General features: G+C 38.9%; 2 protein-coding genes across 8 annotated transcripts; one reads left to right on the top strand and one right to left on the bottom strand.

Moving 5' to 3' along the window:
• Positions 1-338: 338 nt before the first annotated feature.
• fam149b1 (family with sequence similarity 149 member B1) lies at positions 339-12,351 on the top strand. Of its 7 annotated transcripts, none has more exons than XM_030155960.1 (16): positions 339-813; positions 1,496-1,612; positions 2,253-2,397; positions 3,020-3,168; positions 3,368-3,511; positions 4,635-4,796; positions 6,084-6,265; positions 6,363-6,505; positions 8,254-8,322; positions 8,766-8,878; positions 9,019-9,243; positions 9,878-9,998; positions 10,375-10,500; positions 10,725-10,806; positions 10,961-11,098; positions 11,274-12,351. In XM_030155960.1, exons 1-16 carry the CDS (start codon positions 767-769, stop codon positions 11,354-11,356), a joined length of 2,046 nt encoding a protein of 681 aa, XP_030011820.1. In that variant the 5' UTR covers positions 339-766; the 3' UTR covers positions 11,357-12,351. The 7 variants fall into 7 exon arrangements, with proteins under 7 accessions (XP_030011820.1, XP_030011819.1, XP_030011818.1 ...); XM_030155959.1 differs by having other exon boundaries at positions 10,958-11,098; XM_030155958.1 differs by having other exon boundaries at positions 6,360-6,505.
• Positions 12,352-12,555: 204 nt separating this feature from the next.
• Positions 12,556-15,498, bottom strand: dnajc9 (DnaJ (Hsp40) homolog, subfamily C, member 9). Its single transcript, XM_030155964.1, has 5 exons — positions 15,152-15,498; positions 14,003-14,143; positions 13,496-13,750; positions 13,269-13,355; positions 12,556-12,664 (listed from the first exon to the last, which is right to left on the bottom strand). The coding sequence occupies exons 1-5, from the start codon at positions 15,323-15,325 to the stop codon at positions 12,560-12,562; spliced, it is 762 nt and encodes a 253-aa protein (XP_030011824.1). The 5' UTR covers positions 15,326-15,498; the 3' UTR covers positions 12,556-12,559.
• Positions 15,499-16,481: the final 983 nt, after the last annotated feature.

Below are 16,481 nucleotides of genomic sequence, written 5' to 3'. Positions count from 1 at the left end.
TAGAAAAATAGTTCCACTAAAAACGATTTATTGTATTTTATCGCAACTTTGGTGGAATAAAATACATCACTTATATAAAATAAAACTCATAAATATAACTTAAACCAAAATAATAATTATACAATTAGTTTTCAATGGGGAGCATACGCCATAAGAACGCACCTAGAACAAGCGGAAATATTTCAGAAAAGCGCTTAGCTTGTTGCAATGCATGATGGGACTTGTCGTTTAAAAGCTGTAAACGAATATGCTTTTCTGGGTAATGCGAAATACATTTCCCGAAACACTATGGGACTACAAACCTGTGTCTCCATGACAGCCGTATTATTGTTGTTGGTTATGCTAGCAAGGGAGATCTAGCGGTCGCTGGCTTCAGTTCACACTCATGTACTTTAATATATACACCATGCTGAGAGAAAACATTCAAGACACCAGTTTAGTGCGGTAAAAATGTGACATCAGGGAATATATTTTGAGGAAATTCATAATGCTACCCGTGCCTGTTTGTGTTTTTATCTTTTCGTTCCCCCTTTTCTGTAGCTAGCTTATGCCAGTCGTAGCCTCCTCCTAACATTAGCACAAAACAGGTAAACACAGCGTTAGCATCTGTAGCCGAAGAACTGGCCGGCTGTGTCCTACACCGGTGGCTGAGGTGCGGACTGTCGGAGATGTTATACCTCTGTTTTAATTGTTCAAAGAGGGTCCAGGGCGTGGAGCTTAAAATGAGAGACGGGGATTTTAACGTATAAAACAGAAACCAGGGAGGATGATTTCACGATACAACCGGAGACCTGTATCGCACAAACTTGAAATGTGAGTACCGCACATCAAAGTCCAGGCTTTGAGGACACAAAATTTGCTACTGCAGCAGATTTTTTTCATATTATGCTGTAGTATCACAAGGAAGCAAATGACAGTGTAAAGTTATTATCTTTATGGCCCAGTTTTCATACCTCCCTCTGCTTTGCTGATACTCTAGACTTCCTACACATTCTGACTTGCAAACAAGAAATATTAAATAGACCATTGTAAATCGGGAAAAATATTCTTCAGTAACATAATACCATGCTTTCATTACGTCATGTCATGCTCTTTTAACTGTGAAGCTGTCAGTAACATTAGGCAAGATAGCCATGTGTGTTTAACTTATTTCATACACTGGTGTGCAGAAGAAAAAATACAGTGAAGGTAAAGGTTTCACAAATAATTTATAATGAAGGATATTTAAAAGTCAAGTTAAGGGGTATCTTTGTCATGAGTACAGGATTTGTGTAAGCACTGTATAATAATAAAAGAGGAAGTTTTTAGTTTTGCCTTAATGTGGTCAAAGGCAGAGCCTAGCTGTTTTGATTCTAACCTTTGGGACCATTAGGCCCTCTTCAGGTATCTAAAGGGTCCTGGCACAAGCAGCACAGTACTGATGTCTCATCTGAAACATGATGACAATCCAACAGTTTTTGTCTGCTTGTTAAAATAGTGTTTTCTTTTTTGGCAGTCGTGGATTATCTCGAAGTAGCCTGGACCACCACCCTCTCCCAGAGGAAGCAGATGATAACCAAACTCCTCAGCGTTACCTCCATGACCTCCAGGAAGCTGTTTCCACTCACAACAGGTAACTGAGTACTAATCTGTTTATGGATAGATAGAGGCAGATAGATTTGAAACATGCATACAGGCAGACTTTTATTGAGATGTGACACTGAAATTAATAGACACACTTGCTTTTGTGATTGTGTTTTGTAATATTACACCTTATTGAGTGGCCAAGTGATTCTCAAGGACCTTGATATGGGAAACAAGACACCAGACACAGCTGATAAATTGATATCACATAACCTCCTTTAGATGCAGGTAAAAGAATAAATAATGAGTTAGCCTGTTAGAATATTCAATTACTTTGACATTTGGCCTTTATTTTCCACTTTGAAACCTTGCCTACGATTATGTCAGCAACCACTGCTTGAAAGATTTCTTACAAACAGCCACAAAAGAGTGGGTTGTTTGATCAGCTTGTGTATGGAAAAAGTAACAGGCAGCATATAATAAAGAAGTTAGGAAAATACTGATGTCACTTCTCAAAGCTTTACAAATTACTGCCTTGTATAGTTTTAATGTGTCCAATACAAAACATTTCTCAGCTCTATTAAGACAAATTTTAAATGGGTAGGTAGGTTATTACAATTGAGATGCTGCTGCTGCAAAGATAGCATATACATTGTTGAACTTATGGTTCTTGTGTTTTTACAATGTAGCTCAGAAACGTCTGGTGCCTCAGGCCACTCAGACTGCACCACCATCGTCACAGTAGACTTCAACCAGTCCTGGTCAGGTATCCACAGTTCCACGGGCACCGGCATCTCCACAGAGAGGAGCTCTGTTTTCTCCTGGGGCTATGATGTAAGGCAGGAAGCATCTTAATATCATCTGCCAGTCTGTCAAATTTTCATCAATTCTCTATGTCATTTGAATGGAAACAATCAAAACAAAAGCATTAGTCACAAACATGTCAAATAAGCTTTCTAGTAATGTTTAATATTATATTGTCATAGATGCCTCATTTGTCTACCTTTTCTCTTTCTTCAGAAAGTCTTATTCTTCTGGGTGTTGATTTGATATCTCACTGTCTTTCTAGTCTTTTCTGCTGTAAACTTTTTTCTGGACTGAATGATTTATTCAGTTCTGTGTCCTCAAGCTGCTCCTAAAACAGAATAAAAACTCAAGTTACGTAAACAGTCATAAGTCACCCCTCTCACTCTTCTTTTGTTAAAGTATATTCCGATATCCAGCAATCCAGCACAATCACAAACCACGTACACACACCTCTCTTGTAGAGCTAATTATCATGCATGCTGAGGCTTGCTGTGAGATAAACAAAGAACAGTGATGTACTGCCAATTCCGAATGAACAGTCTGTGACACAACAGCGTTCAGTCATAGAGCTGCTGTATGAGAGCTGGGAATAACTATCTGTCATGCATTCCTCTATCTGTCTCTGTTTTTTGTTTTTTTTGTCTCATAGGAATTTGATAAGGCAGCATCTCGGCAGGTTCAGCAAATGTTTGAGGAAATCGACAAAGAGCTTTATGAGGGGAGAGGCAGTGGGGGTGGGATACTCCCAGGGCTGCAGGATGAATGTCAGCAGTGGGCCTTACGATTTCCACATCTCCGGTATGCTGTCGCACCAACCTCATGACCTTCAAGTTCAGAGCGAAAAAATATCTTGTTTTTCTGTGACAACATACGGTATAAATGTGGCAGATTCTCAGAATTCACCGATGTGCATATACTTGTCCCCACATTGATTGATTCGATTTTTTTTTTTTCAACTTCTCCCTGGTCAGCTGATTTTTATGTGTGTGTCAATCAGGATCCTCGGGGCTCAGCTGGTGTGTCCCACCGATGATGGCTTCCAGTGGTACGCTACTTCAGGGAAGAGCAGTTCTTCCAGCAGCCCATCAACAGGCAAAGAGAGCAGCATCAAGTCCCAGGAGAAAGACAAAGGCGGCGCAGAGTACGTCTTATCTGCACTCACTCACTGGTTGACTGACTCATTCTTCATTTTGAATATACAGTATTTATGAGATCATTCACGCTGAGAAACGCAACAAGTCTTCCCTGAGTGGAACTGTAACTTTCTGAAATGGCAAAGGTCAAGTTTTTTTCCTAACACTGAACAAAATTGGTGAAAATCTGACTGAATGTTCAAATAAAAATGGTTGAAAAATTATAACAAAATACAATGTTTCAAGGCACAGCAGACTTATTCTATCAAACCTGCACAGTCAAATAATGCCAGCATCTTATGTATGTAAACATAGCCTAGAAAGAAACACCAGGGTGGAGTAAAGGAACACCAGGATACTGCAGCAGCTCTTTGGCATCCAGACAAATTAAGGTCAATGATCTCTTGTAAATAATTATCCACAGGCTTGTACTGAGCTCTTCTGTTTGGAAAAACAAGAAGAGCACATTTAGAAATGTAACAAACAAACAAACAGTCTAAGGTAATTTTGTGCAAATGGTTTAATTACTACAACCTAAATGGAGTTAGTGCATTTAATAGAACGCAGAATTAAACTGTTAAAGGATGGATTACATTTAAAAGTATAACAAACAAAACATTGTCATTAAAAAGATCATATTTTTCATTTAACATTGTACTGGTAAAAATATCCAATTCAGATAGCTTTGTTTGGATTTACTTTTAACTATGACTTTAATTAGTACAGGTCAAAAACTGAAAAAGGACATGGTTGAAACTGTTGTGGCCTGTTATGCTGATTTATTCATCAGAAAATTTGCTGAATTTTTATTATAAGTAGTTGAATGTCCATATGAGTGCAACCAGGGTGTCAATTATGCAGGAGCCATGGCTCTGTGGGCTTGTGACCTAGAATCTGTGACTTGTTGATAAAGTTTGTCAAGAGGTGAGTAGATGGGTGAACACTGTGACCAGTTATACTTAAAACAGATTTGACTTTATGCAGTGGTATTTACTTATGCTAGGATTTTCACTCTTTTCACTTTTTGAGTAGGAATTGCCAGTATCATATTAATAGAAAACACAGTATGTGAGAGCTTGTGAAACATGTGAGTACAGTTGCACTCAGTGGATGTTTTCATTTTGGGTGAAGGCTGAACGTGCAGGGCAGACGAGCGGTTCTGTCGAAGCCCTCCGCCTCTGAGTTGGAAGGACTTCAAGGCATTTCCTCTGGTTCCGGCAACTACGACCGACAGAAAGTGATAGAAGTGGAGGGTCTGATGGAGGAGTACCTGGCTTTTGATAGCAGGGACTTGTGAGTAAAATAACTATATCATTGTCATTTTGCACTAGATTGGCCTCAGCTCCTATATAAATGTGGTCTATTTATCTAAGTTAATATGATTTACTACAGCAGTGTCAAACTCACTTCAGTTCACATCCCCCCAATATGATCTGAAGTGGGCCAGACCAGTGAAATTATAACATAATAATATATAAATAATGGCAACTCCAAACTTGTCTCTATATTTTAGAGTGAAAAAAGTAAAATTACACAATGACAATGTTTACATTTACAAACTACTCTTTAAAAAAGTGTGAATAAAATGAACAACCATAAAGTCCTGAGTTCAATTCCAACCAGGGATCTTTGTATGTAGAGTTTGCATGTTCTCCCCATGTTTGCGTGGGTTCTCTCTGGGTACTCTGGCTTCCTCCTACCATCAAAAGACATGCACTGATAGATTAATTGGTCAACCTAAAATTGCCCATAGGTGTGGATGTGAGAGTGATTGGTTGTTTGTCTCTGTATGTCTGCCCTGTGATGAAAGGGGGCGGGAGATTATAAATTAAACTTCATCCCGCTCCTTTTCGAATGTTTTCCTTTCTTTTTTTATATAAATCTTTTTGCTGTTTGGTTTTAATGTTGTATTCAAAATAAATAAATGAACAAAGCAAAACAACTGGTGACTCATCCAGGGTGTACCCCGCCTTTTGCCCATAGGTAGCTGGGATAGGCTCCAGCACCCCCCATGACCCTAGTGAGGGTAAAGTAGGTTCAGAAGATGAATAAATGAATGAACAACCATGTAAAAAACACATTTATTAAGAAAAATAAGTGCAACTTTAACAATATTATGCCTCGGGTTCTCATTTACATGTGTACATTACAACTTACAGATCACAGTGGATCTACAAATACATAAAACATTTAGTAACAGGCCGAATATTGTTAAAATGACACTTAATTCTCTAAGACATTTCAGGTTGTTCATATTTGCTCAGGGTATTCACATTTTTTATGAAAGGATAGTTTGTAAATGTAAACCTTTTCATGCAATTTTACTTTTTTTTTTTACACTAAAACAAAGAGTTGTCATTATTTATAGGTTATTATGGTTGTATTTTACTGGTCTGATCCACTTGAGATCGAATTGGGCTGAATGTGGAACCTGAACTAAAATGACTGTTAATGTTTTCAGTGTAATTTTTGCATTTCACAAATTCATCCCATGGGCTGGATTGGACTTTTTAAGCAGGCCGATTTTGGCCCGCGGGCCTTATGTTCGACACCTGTGATTTAGTATATATGTCTCTGCAGGGATGATGACCTGGATCTGGATTGTTCCGAGTCAGGTCGGTGGTATCGGAGCTTGCCGCCTGTGTCCCCGTACCGCTGCCGTCGCCAGGCTGTTCTCGACCTGCTGTTCGATGATGTGTGGCGGCAGCTGGTTGGCTGGATGAAAGAGCTGGTCCAACGACACTGGGAAGGCTATGCCACAAGTAAGGCTGCAGTTTGGTCCTGTGAGCGTTTAAATCATATTTGTATTATATGATGTCCATCCTTATGCACAGACTGGATGTTACATGTGTTCAGCAGATGATGAAAAACTCTGTGGGAACTTGAGCCCTGTGCAGCAGGACTCCAACAATCCATTCATGCTGCTCTCCTCGCTGCCCACAATGCTGCCCAAACTGGGCCAAAGCAGGGTTCCCCCGCTTGCAGCTGGACTGCAGCTCCAGGTCAGTGGTCCGAGGGGCTGAGGGGCATCACTGCGTACTTAAGGCAACTAGGGTAGATTTGTAGACTCATTCTCTTTCTTAAAGTTGCACTTTGGGAGATTTGTGTTTGTTTGTGTTCACATTTGAGATTCATGTAGGAGTGTGAGGAGCTGGTCATTTGTTCATATTAGTTTACTCTATTCCTGACGCAGAAACAGTCTTGGTTACCTACTTCCATGATAACAGCCACAATACACTGATTTAGTCAAAACAAAACACACCATGTCCATCTTTGCATCCACACCCATAGTTAGTTTGGAGGTCTGACCCATTTTCAAGCAATTATCCATTATTCATTTACTTATTTATTTATTACTCAAACACACTTTTTTTTTTTTTTATCTTTCTAGGTTTCTAGTTATTCTTACCTGTGACATTTTAAAGCATTTCTCTTAAAATGTACATGTGTGTATGTACAATTGTTTGTGAAGGTTGTGTGTTTGTGGGTGTACTTATGTTTTTTCTTAACAGATAAATTAAGTTCTCTGAATGTGAAGCGAATTAAATTTTTAATTTATATGTAGAAGTCAGTGCTTTCCTTTGAGTTTATTTTGTTATCAGCTAAAACCCTCAAAATGATCTTACATTTTTTTTTGTCTGATCATTATTGTTCTGGCTTAAGCAAACGTCAACAGATATCCAGCTCTTAGTATAACAGCCTCGCACTTAAACTTAACATAGGCACAAACACACACAAATATTACCTACACAGAGAAGCTTTATTATGTTAGTAGAACAAGGTGGAGCCAACACTGACCAACACATCTGCTCATGTTAGCTGAGGTTATATCAGGGTTTCCGCAGGTCCTTAAAAAGTCTTAAAACTAAAAAATCCAATCGTGAATTTTAGACCTTAAAAGTCTCATAAATAGGAATGCGACGGGCCTTAAAAACTGGTTGGTTTGTGCAGTTTGCATTATTAGTTTTTACATGCTGTAACAAAACCAACATGAGACCAATATGCATCGATGCAAACTGTGCAACCTGGTCAGAATTCATCCCATCACACCCAGCAGTCTCATCAGAAACACAATTACTACAAGTACAAAGTTACAATTGTCAACTCTTTGTGTTACTTCTATCATATTAAGATTACTTTCAGGTTCAGTGAGACCTGTCACGAGAGGAGCACACACCAGTTTGTCCAAAAAGGAACCCAAGGCATTATTTACATTTATTATGTTGCATGAGAAGTCATAGTACATTTTATATGATAGAGGAGTTGTTTTTTTTTTACCAGTAGAGATGTGACATTTGTCCTAAATTGGATTCATAAAGCCTAAGCCTGGAGAAACCCTGTTATATGCTCCAGATGTGTGTATTAAAAGAAAAACTAGTGCATGTGACAGTATGTTCCCACTATCTGCCCTGACTTTGAAAACTGTACAGTCACACGTCTCTGTCCTGTAATCCATACTTAATGTCACCTGTTTTTCACTCCTGCTTGTTGCTCTTTCACTCTTTCAATGCTGCCAATTCATTAACTTATATTACTGTTTTCTTTCCTCCCTCTTTTTCCTCTTCCCTTCCCCTTACCGTTATGTTTTGTCTATCACGGTTTTCTTTGGTCTACCTTATATTTGATTTCCATTTTTCATTCCTATTTCTTTTGATTATGTTGTTTTTCTTTATTTCTTACCCTTTTATGTCTCTTTCCTTTTCCAATATCCACTCTGTTCCTTTGGTCGTACTTTTTTTTCCCCTCAAAGAACTCAAAGTCAAGGGGCTCAAAGCACAAGTCCAGACGGAAATCCAAAAAGCAGAAAAGGCCTTCCGCTGTATGTAACTCCCTCACTTAGAGCCAAAATGGTGGTGTGTTTGTGCGCACTGTCCATAGAGGCTCATTTTATTTTTTATCTTTAGAATACATGTGCTTGTGCCTGTTGATTAACATGAACGCATCACACTGTTACGGTTTTATTAACTGCAACTTTTCAACATCAGATACTCTGACTTTTAGAGATTACTTTTTTCTCACAGAATATAGGAATGCTTTTTTTTTTTTTGCTTTTATTGTCTTTTATGTAATACGGTTATTTGTGTGGTAGGTGGCACATACAGGGCATATACAGGGCCCTCCTGACATCACTGCATGATGATTAGCTGTTTATTTGACTGTATCACATGACAATAACTAACCAACAGGCTGTTCCCTAAAATGAGTCGATCTAAATTGCCTTTCACCTCTTTTCTCCCATTGCTTTCTCCCCTCCTCATTCAGACAGCAAGAGTCCCTGTGGGAGCAGCAGCGACTCAGCACAACCTGAATGACCTCATCGTGATCCACAGCATCCCTTTACAGCAGAGGAATCTGGGGGTGCTGGACAGAGCTCAGTATGGACATTGCACATTGCCTCATTCGTGCCATGTTTTTGTCCACGGTTTGCCCACCTTGTCTGGCAGTGTTCTCATCCAGACTGCAGCAGGTGGACATGCAGCAGCACTGATTGTATTCTGCTCTTCTTTCTACACAGGGAGCCAGAAGAAAGGGTGTACCACAGACCTGGCTCCAGTGTCGTTCCATCCAACAAACCTCGCCCTCGCCGAACCCTGGAGCAGAGCACTTCTTCATTAACCCGCCCAGCCCAGTCAGCCCGACGCAGAAACCCACCTCCCCGAACTCTCCTACCACTGGTTCCCAGTCTGAGTCAGTCTAGCACCGCGGGATCCATGGATGAGGTCATTCGTGGGACACGTCTGTGAGTGTAACGACCCCACTGCATCTTCCATTTCGCCTTTTCTCCTTCATTCTCCCCCACACTCACTGAAGTCAAGCAGAGCCGCTGTGAGATTACTTTCAAAGCCTTTCAACTCGTGCCTCATGGCTCCGTGCATTAGAATAATGTGGGTGGTGATAGAAGTTTCATGTGTGCAACCCACTTAACAGATGAACTTGTCATGAACCATGAGTCAAAGAGTAAAGGAGTTAATGTGCTGTTGTTTCCCTTCATATGAAACATGAATTTTTCTGCAAAATTCAGGTACACTCTTGATATCTAAATTGACTCTTAAAGCACATGTGCTGCATGTAAAGAGCGGCAATATTTTATCAGCAGAATCTGTCAGAAGTTGAAGTCTTACTTTAATAGCTCTCCTGAAATGATTTGTCTATGAAAACATTATCTACACAATACATCTGCTCTTATTTATACAAGGTATGAAGTCCAAGACTTAGACTTTCTTTGTTACACCTAAGCTGTGAATTTTCACACAACTCCCTCAGTCATCTGTCCACACAAATACTGTATGTAGCTGCCAGAGATGCCACACTGAACAATAGATCTGCTGTATATTTTATGTCTTTGCTGAAGTGTTTTTTGTCTTCTTCCACAGACCCACAGCCAGTGACCGCCTGACCTCTCCACTGTTGCCTCTGAGTAGAAACACACTTCTTCCCCCCATCAGTGCTGGAGAATCAGAGCTGACCCCCACAGCGCAGCCCAAACCTGCACAGGTACGACAATACTGAAGCTGCACCTGCCTTGATGCAAAAAAAAAAAAGGGATAAGATAAAAGAGGGATAAACAGGAAGGTGAATAGACAAAGGAAAGGAAAAAAGGATGAGATGACTTAAGTACTACAGGTCATTTTACAAAAATGACCTCACTCTGTACGAGTCTACACCTCAGTCTGATGACTCATGGACTGATCATTGCCCGTTCATTAATTCTGTTTTTTCTGTTTGGTTTTCTTTCTTTTTATTGAGCTGATGAAGAGAATGAATTTCCTCCCTGGGAATCAATAAAGTTTATCTGTTCAGTTTACAAAATTTTAATCCGTCCAACAGATCACATAAAAAATACATGTGTTTATGTCTTTTATTTGATTAGCGTCAGAAAGGCCCGTCCAGCCGAGCTCACAGTGCTATAAATGATGAAGTTGGCAGCTCAATACCCAGAGATCGTCATCATCTACTGGATGGCTTCTCTCGGCCCAACACCACTCATACGTACAGGGTAAGATTCTCTTTATCATCCCAGCATCATGAATGTTCACACAGCATAATGGCACGTGATAATTTGGTTTGTGGAGGAGCAAACATGTTAATTCATGTGGTAATGTGGCAGAATCAGGCTTTAGCTTTAATAGAAAGACCCGAAAGTGAAAGTGATTACTTGGCTCAGTATGTTTCACTGATGTTAATGTTTTGGGGTTTTTTTGTTGGGTTTTTTTTTTTCAGTCAGACACTCCATATCGTCGATCTTTCACAGTATTGGACAATATTGGGCAGGGGCGGCCGGGCAGGGCCTCTGTGGGCACAGGTCAGAACTGTTATAAAGCATTAAATAAACACCAATGTTGATAAAAATCCCCCACTTGTGTGTTTGTTTACACTCGTACTGTAAATACTGTCAGTGGGTTTTACAGTGTACCAGCTAATCAGTTATGCATGCATTTATGCGATGATTTCAGCAGACTCTCTTGGTATTGGCGTGACCGGCATCAGTCTTGGCATCAGCAGCTCCTCTTTTTTGGACTCGTTTTCCCACCACCCCTTGGGCCACTTGCCTATTAAAGATGAAGAGGAGCCAGACCCACAAGCCCCCGTCCCAGGTCAGTAGATTAAAGAGGCTGATGAAACTCTCTAAATAAACTATGAAGGCAGCAAGGGGCTTAGGTAATTTAAGTATGCACAAATCTGCATATTTGGCAAACATAATTAGTCTGAAGTTTAGGCGTCTATTAACATTTCTCCTTTTTTCTTTTTTTTGCATCTTTCTTCCTGTAGCTCCACTGGTGCCTGTGTCCGTCCCACCTCGGTCTTACACTCGTGGAGGCATCTCATCCAGGGCTGGCAGACCTGGTTTGTAACTTTGAAACCACCTCCACAACTTACAGCCATTCGTCTTTACACCATATACTGTAGTGCTATTATATCAGTGCAGCATCTGTGCCCACAAGTTTGTTTTTTTTACATAAGTAGCAGAATTTTTTCATATTATGCTGTTATGGTGAATTTCTTTACAAAGTTTTTGGTAGAGGCTTATTTTTGTACCTCTACAACAGCTAAAGTGGCTGCCAAACAACATCCATCTCTACGTACAGTATGAGTGGACATTTGTACCATGTATGTATGAAGTGAATGTGCATATAACTATTTACATGTGAAGGTACTGTATATTGACATCTTTAGTTTGTTGTACAGCTTAATGACTATGCAGGGAATGACACATCCACCCACACAGGGATAGAAGATTTAAGGCACTTTTTTTTTTTACTCTGATACTATATCAGAGTTTGGTACTGTAACTTTTATAAGCAGACAATTTTCAGTGGCTCAATGTAAAATAAAAACCCAGAGCCTCTGATTGCAAACAGGAACTAGAACATGTTGAGATGCCACATCGCTGGAACCCTTTCCTGTTGCCTTTTCTTACCATGTATTTTTATTTTTCACTATTAGGGCTCAGTTCAAACCATATCAATTAGAATGTTGTGGAAATGGCAGAAATCTTTTCATCTCAAAACTCACTTAGAAGAATCACGTCAGAGGTTCATGGGAGCTGATGGTATTGTTGTGTAAATAACCAGAGGAAGCAGTGTGTTTTGAACCGTGCAAAGTATTTGATGTACATTTTTCACCGTTTCCTGTGCAAAGCCAAAGTGGGGTGCTTTGACAGGTAACATCAGGGCAGCAGCAAAAAAAAGGGTAAAAATAAACAAAAATCAGTTTTCTGTTCATTTAAGGTTAAAATAAAATGTTGGGCAGCCATGCTTCAAATGTGACAAAGCTTGAAACTCAACATTGTCCTTCAATGTATTTTCTTTGATTCAATTTTATACAAAAATAAAGAGCTCTGTGCAAATGTTGGATGGATTTATTCATGTTATTTGAAGAATAATGACAATATCACACATAAAACAAGATGCAATAACATTTGGACACATGGGACATAAAAATATTACATATTCATACACTGATGCTAGACAAACCTCAAGAAAAAAGGGTATCATGCACTTTTTATATTCTCAACCAGGAGACGAATGCCTGTGCTCTTGTAAAATCAGTCTTTTTTACTTTTTCCCTCTCTTGGCTTTTCCGCCACTTTTTTTGGAGTATTTTGCTTCCAAGTCAGAAAGAAAACTGTTGAAGTTCTGCTCTCTGGACTTCTGTCTTTGCTGGAAAACAATGCAAATAATTATTTAAAATGTATCCATGTTTGTTGGTCATCAGAAACAAATATACAGGGTGACACAAAAAAATGGGAACTTTTTAACAATCCAATAAAACCAAGAGTGATGGAAGAAAAATATTTTATTCATAGTAATTGAAACCTTAAAACATGCCATTTAAGAAACAATGATGGAATTTTCATTTTTTAAAAATTACTTCCTGTAGATGGCGTCCTCCTGTACGAATGCATTCTTGAAATCTGCTGTTGAGATTCCTCATTGACCGCAGATCCAGTCTCTTCAAAGTTATTAATCCAACATTTTATCGCGTGTTTTGATGGAACAGCACCATGACGTCCTAAGTTGTAAAAACGTCAGAACTCCCTCTGCGCAGCTGTCAAACTTTCACCGTTTTTATAAAACATTTTTATAGCTAACGCACGCTGTTGCCCGTTCCACTGATCCATGGTTACTAAAATGGGGGTGTGTTTACTTGCTCAAGGTCACTGTCTCGCAGTGCTGGCACTTGCTCATGTCTACCAATACGCACTTCAAAAATTCCCGTTTTTTTGGGTCACCCTGTATATACGATGATGAATATGCAAATTACCTTGAGCATCATTGCAAGACTTTCATCCTCATCTCCCAGCCCCATCTCTTTTTGTAATTCTTCAGCTTCTTGCCTTTCTCTGTCAGCCTGGAGAATCAACCAAATAAGATATATGTTCAATACATACTATTATATATCTATAACATAACAGACAAATTTAGGCATCAATCAGTTAAAAAAAAAAAAAAATTAAATCAACTGCAAGAATTTTCTAGCCCATTTCTCACCCTCTTCCTACGAGCTCTTTTCTTCTTTTCCGTCTCCCGAGTGAAGGCAGGGAATGCAGTGACTTCTCCTTTCTGGATGGCGTCCTGGATGATGTTGCAGAGCCTGGGCTCATCCTCCTGCGAGCTGCACAGGGCTGACTCTGTGATGGCGTCCATATCGCCCTGGTGCTGAACATATAGCTGAATAACATCCTGCCGCTCCTCATCAGAGCCTTTGTACTTGCTCTCAAATTCAATGATGTCCTGCACTGTGATCTAAGATGTAACAGACAGAACAAGATGTTAGGACAACACATGCATTTATGGTTTTGTTTTGTTTTTTTAAACCTTTATTTGGAATTACAGAAAACTGACAAGAGACTGGATACGGATCATGGAATTTCTGGAAAACCACTGGGTAAAGCAACATGTCAAATAGAAACAAGTTCAAAACTCATCAAAGACAAAATAATGACCTCAGTAATGAGTCATGTTAGTCAACAGAAAACCCCAGATGCACTCCAATACCTTAGGGAACAGCAGCCTCCAGTAGTCTTCCCAGCAGCGATCTTGACTCAAGGCGTCACACTCCTCGTCCACGATTCCCTGCTCATCGTAAACAGCCCTCTGCTCCTTATCGCTCAGCACTGCATACAGCTTCCCCAACACCTAGGGGTAAAACACATGTTTATATCTGATGGCAATTCTAATATCAAAAGTGCCCAGTGTTTAAAACAAATAATTGCCTGTTTAAATGTAAATTATAACTGGTCTCTTGTAACTAAAAATATTTGGGTTCTGGATGATTAGAACATCTGGAGTCATTGATAAGAATTATCTTCAGTCAACATAATGCTATTCATCTGGCTCAATCTCTCTAGTTGGTTTTTATTTTCCAAATTAATATGTCATGCAAATAAAAATGGGCAAATCTGTTCAATTCAAAATTAATCTTCAGAGCCCTTTTTCCACAAAAGTAATAGTGCAGTAACTAGATGCATAATGAACGTGTGGTGAGCCATTTAGACATATTTTGTCTTCATTTATCTGTTTGTTTCAGAAAATAGATTATTATATGATTATTACCTCCTGCTATTTTGCTGTTATTATTGGCCCTATTATCTTATTTCTATTGCTCGTATGGTTATTTAATATTCTTTTCAGTATTGTTCATGCCATTAATGCCAGTAAAACCCACTGAATTGACTGACAACTGTAAAATACTATATATTGTATTCTTAAATTTGGCTGATCAGTTTTCTCCATAGAAAACACACAATTCCAGGTGACATCGAATTCATTATTTATGTTTGATAGTGTTATGTGCCATGTTAGATACATTACTATACTTCGTTTTGTGATAACTAGTGTATGTATAGATCTACAGAGTTTGGGAACTCCTGTTTTTCTGAATGGAAACTAGATCGACTAAATTTTGTCTTTTAGCTAAGCTTAAAATTCAGCTCAATTTTAGGACAAAAACATGTAGTAAGTAATATGTAAGCCTGCTGTTCGCTTTTATAAACATCAGCTAGTGGGAAAACTAGTTCACTAGTAACTTCAATGCACCCCTAAAAACGTCACAATTGTATGATCCAGACCTCGTACTAAGGTCATAATGTGGGCTAGATGTGGTAGCATTAGCTTGTAGCCCATTTGTGCTTTTGACGTAGGTACCTGGAATTTCTCCGTGGCCTGTGGGTCTTCAGGAGCTCTGTCTGGATGCACTTTGAGCGATACTTTGTAGTAGCTTCGCCGTACGTCGGCCTCCGTCGCCTCCTTACCGATGCCCAGAACCTCGTACAGGTTGGAGGTCTTGAACAGCTCCTGACACCGCTCGAGTAAACCCATCCTGGCTCAGAGCTTTTTAAGCGTTTAGCTGACTTCTGTCTGGAAGACTACTTGTTTTAATGCGTCCGCGTGAGTAAAAGAAGCTGCCTCTTATGACGAGAGGTTCAGAAGTTGTATGAAGCAGTGTTGTCAGCTTTCGCCTAGCTTAATTTGGCGCGCTGGCCTGTCGCACACTTCCGTACGTGATTACGTAGCACTCAACGCGCTCTATAATTGGTTCCCATGATCTCTTACGTCGTGCGTACTGTCCCATCGTATGACGGACTACTACAGTGCATTGTTACTATTTGTCCCACGTCCCATAGAATGTCCCACATTTTCATTTTGAAGGATTAAAGTCAGGTTACATCCAAACGTATGGCAGATTTTTAGAAAATCACTGACAGAAAATGTAACATTGAGCACGGATTAACCCACTGTTGTTATAAGAATATTAGGAGTAGTGGAATAGAGGTTCATTATAAAATCTAACAGGTTTTAGATATTAGATTCTCTGTCTGTGTGATGTAGTCCTATAAAAAACAACAACAACAACAACAACAACAACAACAACAACTCAACAATCATGAAAGATTAATTTAAACCAAAATGCCTTTTCTATTTAGGTTGTCTTCAGTCTAAGGTTTCTAATTTAACGTTTATATTTTTTCAGTATTTAGAGCAGTCTGAGTTCTTATTAACTTGTTTGTTCTTTTTATTTTGAGGAACAGGATAAAAAAGGAAAAAAAAAAAGAAAAATTATGATAATGATCTTTGGAGTCAAAATGTCGGCTACTTGTGATTTTGATCAGCATATTCTCAGTAACAGTTTCTTGATCAAAATATAAATGTACACATCCAGGACTATCTCTATTTCTATTTGTATTTTATTTTTATTTATTTGTTTTTTTAAATAAATACGTAAAGTTTGATTTTAGACTAAATCCTGACACCTCAGAAAGGGGAGATAAAAGTTTTGTGTTTTTTTTTTTTTTTTTTTTTTTTTTTAGGTTTTAATAATTGCCTTGATTGGAAATAGCATGATACAACAGTTTTTACATTTACATTTCTTTCTGGAATGTTCTTTGCAGTGGACAGCATATTTTATTCTTTTTTTTTTGTTTGTTTGTTTTTTGTTCTTTTTTTTTTTTTTTTTTTTTTTTTTTTTAAAGTAAAG

Source organism: Sphaeramia orbicularis, chromosome 15 (assembly GCF_902148855.1).
Source record: "Sphaeramia orbicularis chromosome 15, fSphaOr1.1, whole genome shotgun sequence".
In the NCBI taxonomy this organism is placed as follows: Eukaryota; Metazoa; Chordata; class Actinopteri; order Kurtiformes; family Apogonidae; genus Sphaeramia; species Sphaeramia orbicularis.
This window is presented reverse-complemented; position numbering and strand designations above follow the sequence as displayed.

Coding starts and splice junctions, on each gene's coding strand:
- fam149b1 (XM_030155957.1), top strand. CDS start 767: ATGATTTCACGATACAACCGGAGACCTGTATCGCACAAACTTGAAAT. Junction 8,323..8,765: donor AGCAGAAAAGGCCTTCCGCT/GTATGTAACTCC, acceptor CTCCTCATTCAG/ACAGCAAGAGTCCCTGTGGG. Junction 10,807..10,957: donor CAGGGCCTCTGTGGGCACAG/GTCAGAACTGTT, acceptor CGATGATTTCAG/CAGACTCTCTTGGTATTGGC.
- dnajc9 (XM_030155964.1), bottom strand. CDS start 15,325: ATGGGTTTACTCGAGCGGTGTCAGGAGCTGTTCAAGACCTCCAACCTG. Junction 14,144..15,151: donor AGGCCACGGAGAAATTCCAG/GTACCTACGTCA, acceptor TTTTACCCCTAG/GTGTTGGGGAAGCTGTATGC. Junction 13,751..14,002: donor GGAGGCTGCTGTTCCCTAAG/GTATTGGAGTGC, acceptor GTTACATCTTAG/ATCACAGTGCAGGACATCAT.